The following is an 18,745-nucleotide window of genomic DNA, read 5'->3' as shown; positions in this document are numbered from 1 at the left end:
CTTCACCTCTCTCTGTTTTTATTAGCATATATGTCAGGTCTAGTGCAAAGCCATTTGGATTGATGATGTGACAATAATTACTTTATTTTCACTTACTCTTATTATTATTTCTATGAATTTAATCAACAATAAATTCATAGATATATTGCTGATTGTTTTATATTTTAGGGCATATTAAATGTATTATCTTGGTATCAAGAAATGCTAATTTATCAAAAATAAATACTTCTTAAAAGAATGACATTTTTTGGAAAGCAAACTATATTGCAGAGTTCGTCACAATCTTGTATTATACATTTTTTTCAAAGTAATGTGGTGCAACCAACATGCAGAAAAAATATTTGAAAAGTAGTCCTTTGTATGACAAGGCAAGTGGAGCATATATTTTAAAATACACCCATTCACAATGTAAAGAAAATCTATTATTATTTTTATTTGAAAGTTACTCTTGAACATAGTTTTAAAATTGTTTGAACATGAACACAAAGAGTACATTTCTAGCAACATCTGTCGGAAATTGCATTATTATTTATACACTATCTGTTTTTTTTAATTTCTTGAATTTTTCGTTTGAGTTTTCATGTTAGTTTGCCTTAGTCATTTTGTTATGTGCTTTTGTAAATGCTTTTTTTTCATAATTAGATTTATTTTATATATTTGTATTTAATATTTTATCTATTTATATTTAATTTTTTTACTGAAAACTAGAGTAGTTTTAGTTAACAATGACAACACTGTTTTAAACTAGATTTGCAAAAGATCTGGGGTGTGTTTCCTGAACAACAATGTAACTCACTACTGAACTACCATAGTACGGTGCATCGTTGAAGAAATCAACTAGCTAGTCACGACTGTTTCCCGAAACTGTATTGTCACAAATCATTCAACCACGTTGGTTAATGATGTCACACAGGTGGTGGAGTAATAAAAGCTTTTAATAATTTAGTTTAAGATCTAATTCATGCTAGATTTTTTGCTTTAAATTATGGACATGGCACCTGAGGACTAATTCTTTTTTTTTATTTTGCTTTATTTCCAAATTGAAATAGGCTCGTTCTTACGTATAGAGCACGTCCGCACATGTGCACTCTTCAAAAAGGTGCTTTAAATCCCTTGACAAACTAAAAGACTTAAATGACATTTGTATGTATTTGAAATAAAAGATATAGATTGTACTAAATTCAGCTTGCTTATTTTGCTCAAGATAAGAATTTATGAAGTTCTGATCTGTCATTGCAACCACACAAGTTTGCGATGCTGTTTGCGAATTATTCGTTGGAACGATGGTTTGTGGAAACACAGACTGGTTGAACTATGTTGATAATGACAGAACGCCCAAGCGTAAGTTGGCTAACGATCCCTTTGGGAAACGCAACTCTGGACTTTTTCAAAAGATTGTGGACAATCTTTGTCATTGAACGACTTAATTTGAAAATGTTACTTTTAGTAAATCTTCAACTGACCTGAGAAGCAGATGCAGGGACCGGGCAGCAGTCAGATGCCATTGATGAAATATCAACTTCGGTTGCCAGCTCCTCACTGGGTGCCAGTCCCTCTTCCTCCTCCTCCTCCTCTTCTGCCCCCACTTCCTCTTCCTCTTGCCTCTCCATCAGGCTGGCGGTTTCCACCTCAGGGGCGACTGAACTTGGCATGACTTCTGGATCAGGAGGCACCTCTGTTCCTACATTCAGAGTCTCTATTTCCAACTCCAGCCCAGCCTCTTCTGGAGGTTCCTCTAAAGATCCTTTAAACACAGGTTCTGTAATTGGTGGTTTTGGGAGTGTTTGTTGAGTCCTTGAAGTACCATTAAATGTTGACTGTGTGGCTTCTGTAGCAGCGGACCTCTCTTCATCTTCATCAGAGTCGATGTGCAGCATAGCACTGAGACGTGTGTGCGTGGGAAAGCTGGATCGCAGTTTAGGAGAAGCTGCCCCAAGAGGCCTATCTCCCGGGCCCTTAGGGGCCTCAATGGAATCAAGCTGCTCACTGAAAGAACCTTGGAGCAGGTCTGGAGAAGAAGGAGCCTCATCATCCAGGGTGGCCCCATAGATCTCTGTGTCTGGTGAAGGTATGCTGCTGCCTTCCCCATTTCTATGGGAACCCAGGGAGCCAGTGGGTGAAGGGCCTGCTGATAGCACATGGAGAGGACGGGGCAGCTCTTCATCATCTGAAGGGGTTCCAGGAGCTCCATTGAGGGCTGCTGCCCCCAGAATCGTCTCAGGGAAAACATCTGTGAGAGGTGGGTACAAGTTATTTCATAACCATTTGAAATTAGCAGCTAAACTGAGCCAGATCAAATGTGTTTGTATGTGATTTTACCATCTTGGCCCATAGTTGTGATATCCACTTTAAAGTGCATTTGACCGCTCACATGATCAGTGGGCAAACGACGACATAGAGAGAAGCTCAGTGATTGGTTCCTGTAGCCATATAAACATACATTTATTGACACACATACACACCAAGCGTGCCGCACACGTCCTGAAAAGTGAAGCCAAAGTGTCTTGATCGGCTATGAGTGTAGCTCATAAACCCCTCCCCCTACATGTGTTCTAATGGGATGCAACACTTCATATAAATTTTTTCCAAATACTGTTTTTTTCTTTTTTTTAAATAAGTTTAGTTTTAGTTAGTTATAAAATCGGGGGTTTTGTGATGTCATGATTGACACCTGAGATCGTCGGCTTCTCTGAGTGAAGTTGTCACTGAGGAACCAACTGACTTTTTGGGGGATATTCAGGAGGACATTTTAGCTTTAGCTTTCATTTATACATTTCCACAACTGTTTATTCCACACCGACATAATGAGTTGTACTAACAGATACTGCGGGAGTGTGGACGGGGTTTTAATATCGCGGCTCTACTTCCTGCTCTCTCAGGTCCCGAGGTCACTACTGTGCAGACGCAGGTCACAAATCAGTGCCAGCTGAATATCCATATTCGGATATGCCGGCTTCACTTTTTTACAATGAAGATGTGAAGGGGTGTCGTCCATCTTTTTTGCAGTCTATGATACACACATATACATCTATTCAAAGGTTTGGGGACAGTCTTAAATGCTCACTAAGGTGGCATGCATTTATTTGATCGAAAACAGTATAAAATATGTAATGAAAAGTAATGAAATATTATTTTGAAAATATAAATATGAAATATGAAATATATTTTAAAATATAATTTATTGCCATGACAAAGCTGAATTTTCAAAATTATTACTTCAGTTTTCAGTGTCACATTATCCATCAGAAATCACTCTAACATGCTGATGTGGTGCTCGGGGAACATTTATTTTTATTATCACTGTAAAAAATATTTTTATGAAAACCGTGATACTTTTTCATAAATTTTTTTCATCATACTATTTTATTTGAAAGATAATTATTTTGTAACATCATTAACGGTCGCTAATGAACCCTTGTTGAAACAAAAAACAAAGCCTTGAATGGTAGTGTATTACTGATCTATATTATATTGTGACTAATATCAGTGATTATTATGCATTTAGAAGAATCGTGTTTGTTTACATAAATTTCACACTGTGGTGTGGTTATGATAAGACTAGATGGCACTTACCCTGACGCGTGTCTCTCCAGCAGCATCTGCACCGGAATGTTCAGCTGACCCAGGAAGCGCTTAATAATTGGTCGACTTTTAGCAAACTTGTCTTTAACCTCAATCACTAGGACGTCTGTCATAAGAGCCACAAAAGTGTGTTTCTACATGGAAAAACAAAGAGAGAATTGGAAAACAAACACATCTGGGTCTGAACTGTTTCAGTAGAAGTCTGCATTAGAGAGTTTTTTTCTATTTATGTCTCTTTGTGTGTGTGTGTGTGTGTGTGTGTGTGTGTGTGTGTGTGTGTGTGTGTGTGTGTGTGCGCATATTAGGAAACAAATGTGCATAATGACATGGGTATGACAGGTATTACAGAGGGTGACTTATGAGAACATTTCCCCATATCCCCACTTTTCAAAATGCTTATAAATGAGTTGTTTTGAGAAAGTACAAAAGCAGAATGTTTCCTGTGATGGGTAGGTTTAGGGACAGGGTCAGTGTAGGGAACAGAAAATACGGTTTGTACATTATAAAAAAAATTACGCCTATTGAATGTCCCCACAATTTGTGTGTATGTGTGTGTGCGAGTGCTTGTTTTAGTGAAATATCAGAACACAAATGTGTATAATGATATGGGTATGACATAGGTATTGGAAGGGGGGTGAAATATAAAGAACATGTCCCCACTTTTCAAAAGGCTTATAAATCATACAGAATGATTTTTTTTTGAGAAAGTAAAAATACAGAATATTTCCTGTGATGGGTAGGTTTAGGGGTAGGGGCAGTGTAGGGGGATAGAAAATACGGTTTGTACGGTATAAAAACCATTACGCCTATGGAATGTCCCCACATTTCACAAAAACAAACATGTGTGTGTGTGTGTGTGTGTCACCTCTCCATGCCACACAGGATTAGTAGTGTTAGTTGTAATTCCGGATCGTCTTTCTTGGCCATGATGGGAAAAGGTTGGAAAGCAACTTCTCTTGCCAGGATGAATGCTCATCTTTAAATATGGATCTGGGTTAAAAAACATCCCCTTCTTCAGCCCCACAGCCCGGATATCTAAAACAAACAACATTCTAATTAATAAAAAGCAAGCTAAATCTATGGAGTATAATATCATTGACAGTTATTAAATCACCAATGGATCCTTCCTCTTCGTCTCTTACACACCTGACAGGGTAAAGCTGACCAATTTTCGACTGCTTTCTGAGGCTTGTTGTCCTTCACCTTGACCGTCGACCTAGAATATACATCGATATGAGTGGCTACATACACCTAGCCTTCTTCTGTAATAACATAGACTTAATAAATAATAGATAATAAGTAGTAAGTATCTTAATAGTTTATCATTCATAATTTCTCACTGTAGTTATCATCCTCGGGTTACCTAACACTTCCCAAGTGTGATTATTTGGCTCAAGTGTGTTTCAATAGAGTTGGAACTCTATTTATAGTGAGAGAGAGAGCTCCCATATGTACATGACTGAGTCCCCTACATCCACCCAAAGACATGATAAATGGCCTGCACTTATGGGAACTGAGAAATATCCGACCTCCAAAGATACATGATGTGAGGCTGCGGACAAATAGCCATTCAGCACTTAGCACCTCATGTACTGTGTAACCTTTACCAATCATTGTCTGACCTGTAGAGAACAGGACGGATACAGTACTGTATATAATCACCTGCTAGTAAACAAATTGCACAGATATTGTATACCAGAAATAAATTATAATTACGCAAATCTTTTTCGAATTTAAAACAGTGAAAAATAACAAAAAAACTACCAAATACACTAGCAATAACATTTTTATATTTTTGAAAGAAATCTTTTATGCTCACAGTGGCTGCATTTATTTGATAAAAAATACAGTAAGGGTCTCTTCAAACCAAAAATGATAGCTATATACAGATAACTTTATCAGCGGGTGATATTGTTCCGCTCATTCTAAGTGCTCGCTGAAGTTTTGTCATTTTAAGTCCTCACGCTCTTTAAAGCAGGATGGGTTCTGATTGGCTCTCTTGTTTTCATCATTGTAAAGTGATTCCAACAATAATGTAGCTTTACAAATGTGGTGTGGACTATTCTTTTATATTTAGAATGATTTTTAGATCTACATCTTTATAGTTATTGCTATAGTTATCGTTCCTTGGTGTGTAATTCTTTGATGAATAGAAAGTTCAAAAGAACAGCAATTATTTGAAGAAGAAATCTTTTGTACCATTATAATAAATCTTACTGACCCAAACATGTAAAAAGTAGTGTAACTCATGCTGTGTTCACATCATATGTATCATATATTGTATAATGCAAATTATCTATATAGTAGGCAGTTGTTTTATTATGTTCAACCACAGCAAAGACAAGCATTTGACCACACCATTTGTTTTTGTGAGCTATAATGTTGTCTATTTACTCAGGAATAATGTCTGATATTGACACACACACACACACACACACACACACACACACACACACACACACACACACACACACTCTCTCACACACACACACACACACACAATTTGTTTTTGTGACATATGGGGACATCCCATAGGCGTAATGGTTCTTATACCGTACAAACCGTATTTTCTATCCCCCTACACTGCCTCTGCCTCTAAACCTACCCATCAGAGGAAACATTCTGCATTTTTACTTTCTAAAAACAACTCATCCTGTATAATTTATAAGCATTTTGAAAAGTGGGGACATGGGTAATGTTCTCATATTTCACCCTCTCCTTGTAATATCCATGTCATTATACACATTTGTGTCCTCACATGTCCCAAAAACATGCCCACATGCCCACACACACACACACACACACACACACACACACACACACACTAACCGAGGCTCTGGGGTTCTTGACTGTGATGCAGGGTGTTGTGGCTCTGAGCGCACCACTGACTCCATGGTAGTATTTAAAGCAGATCCTTGTCTCAGCTGGAAGAGATAACCAGAAAAGTGCCAGCATAACAAATCTGCCCAGCATATTTGTAGAGTCAGCATGATATTTTATAGCAAAAAGAAAATTACATTTCATATTTATAACCTTAGAGATTTCCAACATGTCAATATAAATCCTGAGCGCCTCCTGGTCCATGAAATATTTTATATGTTGTCGCTCACCTTCAAGGAAGTACGGCCCTGCCTCCAGCCTCCAGACAATCTGACCACACTGTGTGCCGTTTACCCCACGGTTCTTGCAGTCCCACATGTTTGATGGACAGGTCTCATCTGAAAATAAGTTTATAAACAGTTCATAGAACCCGTTTTGGACATGCCACATTCTTATTTATTTTTTAGGTGGCAAACGGGTGGAGCGGGACGTATAATAAACCCAGTTAGCAGAACAGTGCCCCATAATGATGACAAATTTCATAAGTGATAAAGAAGCTACAGTAGCTCTGTAAACTACATTGCACAGCATTAGTCTTCTACTAATGAACAAATGTAGGGCAGATTACATAGAGGCCATTACTGAATGTCTGCTTAGTCGTTGAAACTCAGAGCCCCCTAGAGATAAGACCCTTATGCAGGTAAAGAAGTTTTGCTGGCCTTCGATGGCTAGTGGCTTTGTGCCCAGATGTATCGCTTTGCTCCAGTCTCATATTTTTACATGACAGTGAGAATTGTGATCTTAGTGTTTAAGGATGAGGACTGAAGGGCACAGAGGGTGAATGGATCTGTCTGCCATCATCAAGTAAACATGTCTAACAGCATGTCTGGTAGTCATGCTGCTTTTCATTTAAATTCTCTTTGTATTGAGTCTCTCTGTTGTAGTCTGTATACTTTTGTGAGTGATTTTTAAACTTTGCATTGCACCACTTATTATGTATTAACCTCTTAGGATAAATTGCTTTGTTTTATTCCTCAGTTGTTTTGAATAAATTAGTCTTTTATTAAAAAATGGAAATGGATTTGATTAACAGAATGCTAAACTAAAGCTTAATAATATATGTGTATAATTATAATTTGAATAAATAATAATTAATAACTATATATTGTTATTCAATATTATTTATATAAATTATTAAAGTTGCAACAAAAAAAAAAAGAATAAACATACATTACTGCTTAATTAAATTGCATGCAAACCATTTAAATGTATACAATTCGAGTTTCATTTAGATTATTTAAAATTGTACTTAATCATTTTTATGATCTGGTTCCCAGCATGTGCCCTGGCATGACAAAATGGTGGCCCCTTTTGAGTTATATGTCATCATGTGTTGCTAACATCTCTTTCATTAAATATCATGTGCATGTTCTTGATAAAAGGGCCATAAATCTGGTTTAGAAATCCATCTTGTTACAAGATGTCTTCTCCTTTTGAGACTATAAACCACGTTGGCACATTACCACAAGCAACAAAAATAAATAAAAACTTTGATAAATTCATGACTAAATCAAATGACTTAGATATCTAATAGACATGACAAAAATAATTTAAATGCATACTATATGGCTAGCAATCGATTCAAAGTGCATTAAAAAAGTATTATTTAACTGCACATTAAAGTTTTTATTTGTGTAAGGTAGGCTACACTGTAAAAAAAATTCAGGTCTCCAATTGAAAATGTTCTAGTGACTGATCACATCTAAATTTTTCAGTTGGCCAAATTGAATGTCTGTGAATTAAACTGCATCAATTCACAGAATTTCAATTCGGCCAACTGAAAAATGTAGATGTGATCAGTCACTAGAACATTTTGAGTTGGAGACATTATTTATTAATTTTTTACAGTGTAGAACAATCAGACTAGATCATATCAGCAAATCCCAGAACTACTGATGCTAGTCACAATGTCACCAAGCCTTACCTATATGGTACAGGCCAATCCAGTCTGTGGCATCCACCTCTTCCTTGATATCCCATGAGATGACCAAGTTCTGGCCCCGGGCCATTGTGAACTCTAAAGTAGAAGCTGTGAGTGAGGATCGCCCTTGAGAACTGACCAGGTCTGTATCACTGTTGGCTCTGAGGAGTCCAACTCCAGCCTGCTCGGCTCCGCCACGCTCGGCTAAGCTCCGAAGATTGTCCGGGCTGAGTGTGTGCCGCACATTTGGGCTCCGTCTACGACCTGCAGACTCCCGTGTGGCCAGGTGATCCCGCCCCTGAGGCGCCATGCCTGACGCCGGGGTGGAGCGGGGCCTGGACGGGAGAACTGCTGTGGCGAGAGAGGGGCGAATGGTGGCAACTGTTTGGGAGCACGTATATGGACTGGATGGGTTTGAATAGGGGTTTGAGGAAAAGGCCGGAACGATCGAGAACCCTGACCTGTATCCTGGATCAGACCTGGCCTGAACTGTAATTGTCTGGACATATAGGTGAAGGACCAGATACGAACTCTTCTGGGCTGTTGTCTTTTAGAGCACTTGGCTATGATAATGGCTACTGACCTTAACGATTTGAGAATACGGTATTTAATTAATCTTTAATGAATCCAAGAAGCTCAGTCATTTCCATTGATTGGCCAGTGGGTTCCAGCTAGCAAACGCAATCCTCCTCGGCCTAATAGATTATCGTCAAAACAATCTGTCTAAACAGGGGGAAAATCATTTGAATTCAAATAGTCTTAGGAACCTAAGTAATAAGTGTGAGGAATAGCAAATATGAATGGAAAATGGTAAGGCAAATGACAGAGAGAGAGGGGGGGGGACAAAAACAGAAAAAAATCAGTAAAGAGAAAGCATTCATAAAACTACACAATTTTAAATGACAGTCATTAATATCACAGATCTATGTTTCATGAGCCTTTAAAGCAGGCTACACATAACTTGCTTCATTTGGGAAAAAAATGTAATCACAGAACGTAATGACGACTTTCAGTTTAGTAGGTGAATCAGATGTTTCCCTGATGACCGGAGTGCATTCCAGTTGTTTTTGAATTATTGATATATTATTATAGTATTCATATATATTTTGAATTCATTTTTATTTTTATATTTTCAGTTTTCATTCTAGTTTAATGTCATTTTTACAGCCAAATTCTATATAACTTTAAAACTGAGCTTTAGCCATTTTACTTAATCTTAAACTCATTTAAAGGAAGTGTATGTAAGATTGTGGCTAAAACTGGTACTGCAAATACCATCCCCTCCCCCCTGACTTGAGGTTGCCAGATTGGCTGCAGGATCCAGCAGGAACGTTAGTAGCTACAGTTGTGGTAACTAGAGCAGATCTGGCAACCCAGATGCCAAAACACTACTGACTTCCTGATTGGCCGATAGGTGGAGGGTGGAGCTTCAGGCCAAAACACAACATGTCAACATCAACATCAGTTGAGGGCTGCAACAACAACTTTTAAATGACAATATCCTGACTGGACTAGTGCTGTCAGTTAGCCTGACAAGCCAGACCCACATCAAGATGTTTGGTCTGGAAACTCACTATTGACAGGGCTCAATCCGAGGGGCGGGATAAATGGTTGTCTTTCAAACTCCCTCTGTAGGCGATAGGACAGAGCTACCAGTGCTACAACCAGAGCAACGAAGGTGAAACAGAGCTTGTTGATAGATTAAACATTCGCCATATCCGGTTGGCAAAACTCTGAACACATCTTCCCTTTTTTAAAAATGACTTCAGTGCCATTCTTTGTTCTTTTCTCAGAGAAAAGCTTAACTCCAAGGCTTCCATAGTCGCGGTCAGAGCTGATTCGAAAGACCGCCGCCGTTCGCCAGTTTCTGTGTTTACTAGAAGCCCACAAACGCAACTCGCCGTCGTCATTATGGCCCCGCCCACTGACTCTATACACAATGTGATGAGAGTTTGGCATTTACAGCTCAGAAGGGTATTGAGAGTTGCTAGACGACACTCGCGGGCAGATTAGATTTGCTGCTGCTAGGGTGCATCTAGATTTCTAGGCTAGTTGTCAGTGATATAAGTATTTGAAATTAATATGATTTCTTAATGTCCAGTGACATATCAGGGCCATTTTATGATTAATTGAAATAAATTTCTTATATACAGTTCCTTAATTTATTTGCAAATACATTTTCTAATATTCTTGAAAATGTAAGTTTAAGTTTTCTATCTCATATTTATTTTATTACAGCTTTATTTCATTATATATTTTTTTTTTAACATATTAGTTATAGTTAACAATAACACTGGTTAATTCGGTGAAGGATTCATCAAACTTCCATTAAGACCTGAATTCAACATTTGTCAAAACAACCAGTTTATAGGAGTCATTTGTCCGTGAATTGAACTCTACTGGGTGCACTGGTGCCCATTCCCCATGCCCATTTTCATTCCCATTACAACGATATTACTTGCTTATTAACTACCATACAATATGATGGATCAACTGAGAAACTAACAAAATAATCACAACTGTTTTCTGAAACCGTAGTAATGGTCGTCCACATACCTCTGTCGTCTGAACCACATTGGTTCAGCAATATAGGACTGCCGTTAATGACATCAAATGCAGGTAGAGGACTAATAACTTCATAATAAATAACAAATAATTCATCTATTCAAGATCTCTGAGATGCTCATGCTGCTGTAACGATGACACCTAATGATAATTCACCGTTTGATTCATTGTGGGTTTCTCATACACAATAGTTTCTTAGTGCATTTTACGCACATGCACTGTTCATAAATATATTTTAATAAGATATAGAATGTACTGAATGTTAGCTTGCGTACTGTGCCCAAGAGCATGATAAGAATAATCACAAGAATCCTTTGCTTATGAATTGGGGTGCACTGGTTCAAAAGCAAAGCAGTAGCATGAGGACAACAGAAAGGCCTGCTTCCTGTTTGCTCTGGAGAAAAAAAAGAAGAAAAAAAGAAACCCAAGAATTTGAAATGAGCATTCAAAAACTTTAGGTAATAATACATTAGTTGGGTTCTATACTGTCTAGACAATATGCACCAGACACCAGTGTCATTCAAATGTGCTCCACAAATACACTCTCCCTGAACATTTGACAAGTCTTCAGTTCCAAAGGCACCTCAGGTAAAAATAGGACCAGTGGGAGGATTAGTGGATGTCATTTCTTTGCACTCAGCAGCATCTTCGGTTTTTCAACACACTCCAGCTCAGCCATTATCTTCCCTAGCCTATCATAGTCACTTTTTACTTATACCTCATAAATCACTAACATGGGCAGGTAAGAAAATTAATGTCATAAAACTTTTCCAGATTTCTAAATAGTGTTACTAAAAATAACAATAAAATGGATGAAAGGAGATTATTTCTTGTGCATTATAATGTATATTTTGAATATATTTCTGCTGGTTATACAAACATTAAAACTACACACTCTCTACATATAATGTGAACTTTTAATAATGTATTTATTCACCAATACTGACCGAACATTAAAGAGAGTTGACTGTTCATATAGCCTAATGTGGATTACTGTAAAGTGCGTGCAATATGTGCAGTGGCAGCTCGCAACACTTTGAATTAGAAGTCTTACACTGCAGAATGACAATGTATTGCATGTCGAAAAAATTCTTGAGCGAGCGTGCATGTGTGTATGAGCGCATTACAGGAGGTGATGTCAGCACAGAGTTTCTGCAGTGTTTGCATGCGGATGACACCTGATCTTACAGGCCATTAAATAGTAAATGAGGTCTGTTCACCTATGCATTAATGCAGTGTTCGCCATCACTACAGGAACCCCTCTGTGCACTATAGCGGAGGTTACTGCAGTCTTTGCTTCTTGACATAACGGGCACCTTGGGAAGCTGGCACAGGAGCATTACTGTTTCACTCAAACACATTCAGAAAAGCACAAACACACACAAAAGCAACTGCACACTACTGCCCAGTTTAACAGATCTTGCCAGCTTTTAAGGCACAACTCATTACTGAACACAATTTACTTTCTGGCTCACCACTGAAGTCCCAGTTTACTCTTGAAAGACGGATAATTTTTTTCTTCCAAGGATCAGTACCCATTTTTAACAAATACTTAAAAATGTATTAGGCCTATTACTAAGGCTTTTCTTTTTTACCCTAAGTGGTTTCTTGCAACTGGTTGGAGGGAATAAAAGGTGATGATCTACAGGAGTCTCTCTCATTTGTCACTGATAATGGTCAAATGCAGTCAAACATTTACTCTGCCACCTGCTTTCCCTCACACCTGAAAATGTGATGCAGCATTATGAATATAGAATGATTTGGGGATTACTGCCGAATCAGTAATAAGGATGTCAAATTCAGCAGTGACTTTCAGAAAGTTTGCATTTTAGGTATTATTTTTACACATATTCTTGGAGCTACTAGTACTCCAGCACATTTAGCTATATGCTAATCAAATTTTTTATTGACACATACATACATACACACACACACACACACACACACACACACACACACACACACACACACACACACACACACACACACACACACACACACACACAGTCTAATAATATAGTGTCTAGAAGCTAAATCCTCCATCCAATTTCATTTAAATTTAATTTGTTATTTTATTAATCTATTTATCTGGGAATTTGCTGACGAAAACCATTGTAATGAATAATGTTACATGAAATAAATAACGTGTAGCCTGATCTATATATGTATATATATATATATATATATATATATATATATATATATATATATATATATATATATATATATATATATATATATATATATATATTACTCAGTAAATGTGTGTATTACGTCATATGAGTTCGATCTTCTGTGCGTTTCAACAGATTAATCCCATTTAACTTTATTTATTTATTTTTAATCTGCAGATGAAGCTCAGCGCGCGCACAAGATCCCCAGAGCGTGACGGTTTTTCTCACGACAGCATGCAGCAGCGCTATCGGATAACACGGGGAATTCCCTTCGTCATGTATTCTCACATCATGATCTGCAGATTATCAGCATTGCTGCATTAACGCAATCCTTCATCAGCGCTCATGTATTTCTAAACCTCCGAGTCAGCCCCGCCAATGCAGCTTTATTCAAACTAGAAAAATATTTCCGCGCTAAAATGCGTGATATGCAAAAGAACCTCAATCGCAATATGATGTAGTGCGTTAATACGGCTGAATCACGGAACAGTTTCTGTTAAAATATCGGTTGCATAGCCTACACGGGATGCATCAAAACACCTTACATTGTGTAACCGCGTACCTGCGCATCGACGTGATGTGTCCATGGAAACGCCAACATAATCCGCTGCTCGAAGGCGAATAACGTGCCTTAACAATACTATTTTATAGCTATTTCCTCACATTCGCCTTGGCAGCGAGGCGTCGATCCATTCAGGCCCTCTTCGTCCACAGAAGCGAGATTTTGTCGTTTAGCCGAACCAGAAATCACGACTGAGGACAGTTCCCTTTCTGCACAGGTTGACAGATGAGCTATAACATGCTGGATAACAGCCCGATCTATCTGATCTTACGCTCCTGAATATCTTCGTGATTAGGCTATAGCAGAACAAGGCGTTCGGTTTCCCTATGGACGTGAGCACCCGGCTCGGTCCGGCTTCATGTCACTCCCCGCAGCGCATGCAGCGGTGGTAATAAAGCAGTTATAAGGCGCTCCAGAGCTGGAGGCAGTGTGAGAGTGGCGGGGTGCGACTGCTGGGGAATACATCTGTCCTGCAGACACAGGAGCTCTGGGAGAAATAACCGGCTACAAGTTACAACCGTCTTCAGATTACATTTGGACGGACTGATCAATCCAGACCTGATCATAATGATGCAATAGTCTAGCCTATAATATATAGGTACATAGGCTAAATAATACACATGTAGACCTGCATTCTCTCTCTCTCTCTCTCTCTGTATGTATGTACACTTATCTATGTCTGTATGTAGGCTATGCATACACACATCGCTGACCAATCTATATCTGCAATCAACATATCTGCATCAGGCATTTAAGATTTCAATAACACTTTACAGTAAGGTTCAACTGGTTAGTTAATGCAATACCAATACTTTTACAGCATTTATTAATGTTAAAAATGTCTATTTTCAAGTTGCACAAATACACATTAGTTAATTGTAACTGCATTCTGAATAAACATTATTTAACAATGAGCAATATTATATTTATTCATTAACAAAGATAAATAAATGGTAATTTGTACTATGTGTGTGCAATAATGAATATATATATATATATATATATATATATATATATATATACACACACACACACACACACACACACACTTTAATTTGAAATATGCATGTTTTAAAGGTTTACATAGGAGAAAACTCATGGAAATATGTACTGCCAGGGAGCATTATCTTCTGTTTGATGTGACTGTACTTGACTCTGCTCACAGCATTCGTATTCATATCCTGTGGTTTGTTCTGAACACTCAAAGACCCTCTCACTGGATCTCACTCCAGACACACGTGTTCACATTAATTCTGTGCCATCCAGGGAGGGAGTAAATACTGCTGACTATAAATGAGCTGTACGGGCCAAACGATTTATGTATTTATGAATGGAGAGGTGGACCCTTCAGTGAAGCGGAACAGTGCATCAGAAGACATTGAGATTAAACTGTCATCTGTTTTTTAACTGAGATAAAAGAAAACTTTAACATCTCAGTCTAAACCCTGTCAAATGGTGTTCTGGCAGCTGCAGTGGCCAAATCTCAGCAGGACTAACAGCCATCTGTTAGGATGAGGAAAAAATGCTAAATATCATTAAATGTGACTAATTAACAGGAATCAAAATGGCACTGACAACATGTTTGAGGGATTTTTAGGAATTACTAACACATACCACCACCACCGGGACAGTGCACCCAAAATAACTGTTTTTAAATACATTTAAATAATGTAACTACTATATAATAATGTAAACAATAAATAATAGGTCTAGCCTATATGAATTTTCTATTTGATCTAAAGAATGAAGAAAAACTAATCACACAATAAAAACTCTGTAAACAATTTTATTGGAACCGCAGTAGTGCTCAAATTGCACATATTTTTGGGTAAAATAACATGATACATAAACACTACAAGCCACTGACTCCATAACACATTATTCGCAACCTGAGAATGTTCACTTTGTTATAAGAATGTACTAATAATTAAATAGGCAAAAACCTTAATAACCTGCACTGTAACAATTTCATTACAAAACAGGTGCACAACATCTGACACGTTCTATCATGTCTGTATTATAACAATAAAAGATGCTCCAGAAATAAGCATGAATAATAATAATAATAATAATAATAATAATAACCATTAAGAAAACAATTATCACAGCCAATCACAGTGATGCTGCGGTTTGGCCAAACAGGTGAAAGCCAATTATGTCAAATCAGTCAGACTGCCAATAGAAGTATTAATATGTTAGCATACATGTGCTAACATCCCAGATCAGTATAAAAGAGTCATTGACATATGTTAATTTACACTCTCTTACAGTAGTTACTGCACACGAGTGAAAATATGTTCATTACAAAAGCACCACAAACCAAGCAAAACAGCACTATAATCACACCTGTATCAACTTCTACATCTTTTAGTAAACATTTTATAATATTATATGTTTTACTGAGCAATTTACAACTGCTGATTTATGCTTTCATTTTAAACTATTACATATGTAAATACCCATTATTCAGCTTTCAAATGACGAGTAATATCCACTCCTTACAATACAGATTTAAACCTCTCCATATAAATCTGACGAGTCACTGCAACTATATTCAAGCACAACAGCATTTAGGTTGATTAGGCAGTGAACTCCATTTAAATTAAAACAATCATTAAAATAAAAAAGGTACAAACAGTCACCACTAAACTTGAAGCCCATCTGAGACCCTGTTCAAAACAGAAATACTGAATTTGTGTTTCTCAAACAGAATATGACTGTGGGATGTACAGGCTTTAATACTGAACATTTTGTTTTTAGACTTCAATTTTGAATTGCCAGTGAAATTAATTTTAACATTACAATTTTAAATTCAGACCTCAAATATTATTTTAATCCATTCAGTGAATGTTTAGGGTCAGTAAGATGTTTCAGTGTTTTTTAAATCGCTTACCAAGGCTGCATTTATATGATCAAAAATACAGTTAAATAATAATATTAAAAAAAGTGACTTATTTTAATACATTTTACAATGTGACTTATTTTAAATAAATGTTCAGCCATTACTCTATATTCTGCAATGTCACGTAACCCTTGATTTTAATATGTTGATTTGGTTCTAAAGAAACATGACTAATTTTATGTTGAAAAAGGTTGTGCCATGTAATATTTTGTTTTTCCAGGCTTTATTAAAGAATATTATCAAAGAAGTTAAGCAAAAACTATATAGTTTTGTCACTTCTGATCATATGAATGCACCCTTGACGAATCTTGTTGAACCCAACCTTTAGAAAGCTAGCGTATTTATAGAACCACAGGGTTCATAAAATTCCTGTCTTTACAATTAACATTCAACTGTTTGTCACACAACATATCAAACAACACTCAAAAATAGGTTTGCGCAAGTTCTTCATGGAATTTCGCCCAGCGGAAGCCTCACTAGCATCAATACAAACATTGCTGTCATTGCTGCAGAGTTAAAGAGTTGCTGATGGATCTGTTTGGCTTCCTTGCAGACGGCGAGTGTAATCATTACATGACCAGGACAGATCTGGCCCTAAATTAGCAGTCCTTGCTTTGAGACATAAAATCAGATCCTGGCCTCAAAATATTGTGGCACATCACAGTGAACACCGATGAAAACAATCAGTCACAATCATACTGATAGAAAAAAGGCATCCTTTCAGACTTTACCACAAAAACAGCTTAAATTTAGCACGAGGCAGAGCAAGATTGCAACATACCATAAAAAAAGACAGCACGCACCAAAGCTCACTGCAAAACATCTTAAACGCACACACACTCATGTACATTCACAGTGCAGAAGACACAACTCTGTGCCGTATGAGTGTTTTTTTGGTCAAGTACATCCTGTGAGAGAAGGACATCTGATTTAAATATCAGACTGCTTGGATGGACTGACAAATATCCTCAGCATCCGTCCTCAATGACGAGAAGGTTAAATTGCAAATTGGTATCAGAGAAGCAGGGGCATATTACAAGAAAGGCACCATTCTGTCATTTGACTCAGGATGACATAGTATCTCTTCAGCTCTCAGGTAGGCAACCCTGAATCATGAGCAGATCAAATGAAGAAAGAACAGATGGACGCTGCCGAGTAGTGTGTGAGGAACACAGACAGACCATCAACAGCATTCATCAAACATTACAGAGAAAAAAAAAAAAAAGACAAAAAAAAAAAGACAAAAAAAAGTTATGGAGACAGCAACAATCTCATGGCTACTGTGATTGTGGCAGTGTTTCTAATAATTCGTCTCAGGTTATGAGGCTGCACTATAACCATGAATGTAACTGCGATGTCTATTTAACACCACAAATTGTGCACATTGATGCTGATATAAAAATCATCATATTGCTCATCAGTCCAGTTCTGTGATCGCACAATAACGCCTACAGACAGAATGTTATGTTCCTTGCCTTACAACTTCAGCAAATGCAAAAGGTGAGTTAATAAGAACAGATCTGAGATATTTTAGAATTACATGTGCATTCAAAGCTAAATGGTTTAAGGCAGAATTGACAGGTCGAAAAAAGAACAGGCAGAGATCCAATCACTCGCACCCAGACGTGTGAATTGCAGACAAGCTAAACAAACACCTAAAGCTGCTTTTAAACCCTTAAAGTCAACATGAAAAAGCATTCACAACCCATTTTACTTCTGTAATGTGACATTTTTATGAAACAAGATAGTAAAACAAAAGACAAACTGAATGGGAACCGATTTCATCCAGTGAAAAACTGACTAAAGAAAGAAGTGAATATTTTCATGAACAGCATTTACAGATTTTCATTGGATATTATATAACTGGAATGAATTGTAAAAGCATTTTCCCCTTGCTAAATGACAAAATTGCAGTAATTAAAAAAGTAATTTGATATACAAAATAAAAAACCTAAAAATTGCTGATACTTTGAAACAGAACTTAAAAAACAAAACTCCTCATTTTGAAAATGATAACATTAGTGTGAACAGAAAGATTCTATCAGTTTAACATCTATGAACTTTTCCGTTACTATCTACACTACAATTATCTGAATTTATAGTTAAATAAGTAAAATTAAATAAATCACCATTAATTTAGACAGCACATGTAGACAGAA

At 37.2% G+C, this 18,745-nt stretch overlaps 2 protein-coding genes across 4 annotated transcripts in view; both read right to left on the bottom strand.

Moving 5' to 3' along the window:
* hecw2a (HECT, C2 and WW domain containing E3 ubiquitin protein ligase 2a) overlaps positions 1-14,159 on the bottom strand; it is a 28,779-nt gene extending 14,620 nt beyond the window's left edge. For 2 of the 3 annotated variants that reach the window (XM_067443803.1, XM_067443805.1), the window contains exons 1-9: positions 13,685-14,159; positions 8,387-9,150; positions 6,693-6,800; positions 6,412-6,506; positions 4,729-4,798; positions 4,448-4,617; positions 3,574-3,716; positions 2,320-2,420; positions 1,464-2,230 (exon numbers count right to left, since the gene is read on the bottom strand). In XM_067443803.1, coding sequence (XP_067299904.1) covers positions 1,464-2,230; positions 2,320-2,420; positions 3,574-3,716; positions 4,448-4,617; positions 4,729-4,798; positions 6,412-6,506; positions 6,693-6,800; positions 8,387-8,693 — 1,761 coding nt within the window. In that variant the 5' untranslated portion in view covers positions 8,694-9,150; positions 13,685-14,159. The remainder of the gene's footprint in view (positions 1-1,463; positions 2,231-2,319; positions 2,421-3,573; positions 3,717-4,447; positions 4,618-4,728; positions 4,799-6,411; positions 6,507-6,692; positions 6,801-8,386; positions 9,151-13,684) is intronic. The other variant, XM_067443804.1, reaches the window with a different exon arrangement.
* Positions 14,160-15,454: 1,295 nt separating this feature from the next.
* Positions 15,455-18,745, bottom strand: part of pgap1 (post-GPI attachment to proteins inositol deacylase 1) — a 23,325-nt gene continuing 20,034 nt past the window's right edge. Inside the window, exon 27 of the mRNA XM_067443801.1 lies at positions 15,455-17,734. The gene's annotated coding sequence lies outside the window, so the exon portion shown is untranslated. The remainder of the gene's footprint in view (positions 17,735-18,745) is intronic.

The sequence above is a fragment of the Pseudorasbora parva genome, chromosome 5 (genome assembly GCF_024679245.1).
Source record: "Pseudorasbora parva isolate DD20220531a chromosome 5, ASM2467924v1, whole genome shotgun sequence".
NCBI lineage: Eukaryota > Metazoa > Chordata > Actinopteri > Cypriniformes > Gobionidae > Pseudorasbora > Pseudorasbora parva.
The sequence above is the reverse complement of the archived record's forward strand: the minus strand, read 5'-3'. Positions and strand labels throughout refer to the sequence as shown.